At 46.9% G+C, this 2,500-nt stretch overlaps 1 protein-coding gene across 2 annotated transcripts in view; it reads left to right on the top strand.

The window, feature by feature from the left end:
* LOC115542275 (rho guanine nucleotide exchange factor 7) overlaps window positions 1-2,500 on the top strand; it is a 21,524-nt gene that overhangs the window by 8,322 nt on the left and 10,702 nt on the right. For both annotated transcript variants that reach the window (XM_030354511.1, XM_030354510.1), the window contains exon 6: window positions 1,659-1,747. In XM_030354511.1, the coding sequence (XP_030210371.1) occupies window positions 1,659-1,747 (89 nt within the window). The remainder of the gene's footprint in view (window positions 1-1,658; window positions 1,748-2,500) is intronic.

The following is a 2,500-nucleotide window of genomic DNA, read 5'->3' as shown; positions in this document are numbered from 1 at the left end:
AATCAAAATGGTCTCCTACAGAAGCAGCCGCAGTCAACTAAAAACAGATATTTTCACAGAGTGTTTCATTCACTAATGGCTGTCAGATGGTTTTGACCTTTCTAACAAATTACACTCAAATGATAATTCTTTAATCTTACCTACTGCATCTTAAGGGTGACATATTACATCACCAGGTGTGAGTGTGATTCTCCATTACAAGCTGTCCTGAAAATCTGCCTCTTCTGACATCACAAATGGGTGTGTCCAACTACGTTTGCTACAATCCAGTGGGTAGGCTGGTAGACTGATCTATCCAGCACACATCTAGGTGGACACGCCCTCTTGTGATGTCAGAAGTGGCAGATCTTCAAAACGGCTTGTAAAGGCTAATCACACTCAAACCTGGTGTTGTAATATCTCACCTTTTAAGTGTGCTTCGTACAATTGTGGCATTGATGAAGTGTTGTTTGGTTTGGTTTGGTGGTGTTTTGTTTTGTCCTTGTGATACCAAGCGAGCGTTGATGCTCGGAACAGATTTTTAGAGTCAACACCTAGTATGTCTAGAAGAAGTGCAATTTTTTTTTTTATCACATCGGATGTACTTTTTTAATGTGTGTGTCGCAGCAGAAGTAGAGGAAAGCAATTGGGAGAATACCAGAGGATTATCAGAGAGCTTATCTTGATGTACAGTCATTTGCAGACTCTTTTTACCTCTTTGGGACAAGTGAGGGATTCCTCAATCTTAAAGGCTTACACAACCCAAACGCCATGCTATCCCTCTCTCATCCGGCGACCACTGGTTCCACCGGTTGTCATGGTGATCCGTGTCGTGTAGTCTCCCATTCCAAAGAACAGATTCGGAGGAGGGATGGGGAGCAGGAAGTGCGAGTGGCTGACGAAAAAACCTCAGAGGCATCCTGTTATTGAGTCCATGAATACAACCCATGTTGTATGTCAATCAGGACCGACACAGAGCTGATTCAAAACGCCCCTCCTCCTGTTTCAAAAACGGCCTGCCCTCCGTCACTGTGTGCTCCGTCTGTCGTTTCATTTTCAATCTTTATTTATTTGCGGGGAGGAAGGAAGCACTTTGAGGAGACAAAGACAGGACGTTCCACAGGTTCTAGGCTTCCTGGCCCTGGGCTAAAAGCGCTAGCAGAGGGAGCCCTTTGGAAACAAGGCTGTTCGAGGAGGGCAAAGGACTGGCCTGACGTTGTAGAGACGTGGGGCGATTATAGCATGGTAAAAACATAGATGTGTATTTTAAGAGTTACATTTAGCAGAAGCTTTTATCCAAAGCTACTTTTAGGTATGCTGCATTCAAAACAAAATACACCTGTCAGAAAGAGAAGGACCCCGTTCTAGTGACTACACGCCTATTATCTAAACACCCTTTTATTTTTGAACGCACAATTAGCATTAACTGGTGTTTCCAGATCGGGCTGATTCAGATACGGATGCTGTGGAGAGAGACTAGCAGCCAATCAACAGCCAGTGGCTATTTCATATTAACACAACCCATCACTCTCTCTCTCTCTTCCTCTCCTTTCTCCCTCTCCCCCCCCTCTCTCTCCCACTCCCCATTTCCCTCCGTCTTCCTCTCCCCCTGTCTCCCTCTCTCCCCCTTTCCCCTCGCTCTCCCTCTCCCTCTCTCCCCTTCTCTTCTCCTCCAACAGAGAAGCTGCTGTCTCCGAGGTCTGGCACCCTGAAGAGCCCCCCGAAAGGCTTTGACACCACCATCGTCAACAAGACCTACTACAATGTGGTGAGCATCACACATTAACCTCTGTGTGTGCGTGTGTGTGTGTGTGTGTGTGTGTGTGTGTGTGTGTGTGTGTGTGTGTGTGTGTGTGTGTGTGTGTGGAGCTCCTTTTGAGGAGTGGTTTATTTTAAGGCCGCTTCCTAGAGAGAGTTCTGTTTAAGCATCTCGGACACTCACAGTGTTAACACAACGGTGTGTTGCCGTTTCTTATACAGCATCGCTCATCATAATGCACTTACCCAACGACGATGCTAGCTTAAAAAAGAACAGCACAAAGTTCGCTTGTGCCGTCACCATGGTGATAACCACTCTGCCGTCCTCTAACGCTGCGTGGCCAAACGTTGCCAATCCTTTAGTGCATTGCTTGTTTTGTTGGTTTGAGTCAAGCTGGGGGGGGGGGGAGTGGGCGTGTCTGCAGTTAGTGACAGATCGCTCCGGCCTACTGCTGTTCCTCTGTCGGTTAGACCCGCCCCTGAGTGGTGACTCACGCCCCCCAACAGACAGCTTAAGCAATGACAACACCCAATCATGGTGTATGTGTGTGTGTGTGTGGGTGTGTATCATTAGGCAGATGTCTTCATTATGGATGCTATTTGTACAGTCATGTTATTACTGCTATGACCTTTCTAAGCTAGCTTCTAAGTGGGTGTTTGGGGGTATGGGTGTGTATGTCCGTACATGTGTGTGTCTTTGCACGTGTGTGTGTGTCTTGGCACGTGTGTGCAATGTAGGTTGTTTTTTTGCGCTCCACTAGTT

Source organism: Gadus morhua, chromosome 4 (genome assembly GCF_902167405.1).
Source record: "Gadus morhua chromosome 4, gadMor3.0, whole genome shotgun sequence".
Classification (NCBI taxonomy): Eukaryota; Metazoa; Chordata; class Actinopteri; order Gadiformes; family Gadidae; genus Gadus; species Gadus morhua.
Note: the sequence above shows the minus strand (reverse complement) of the source record. Positions and strands in the feature narration are given on the sequence as shown.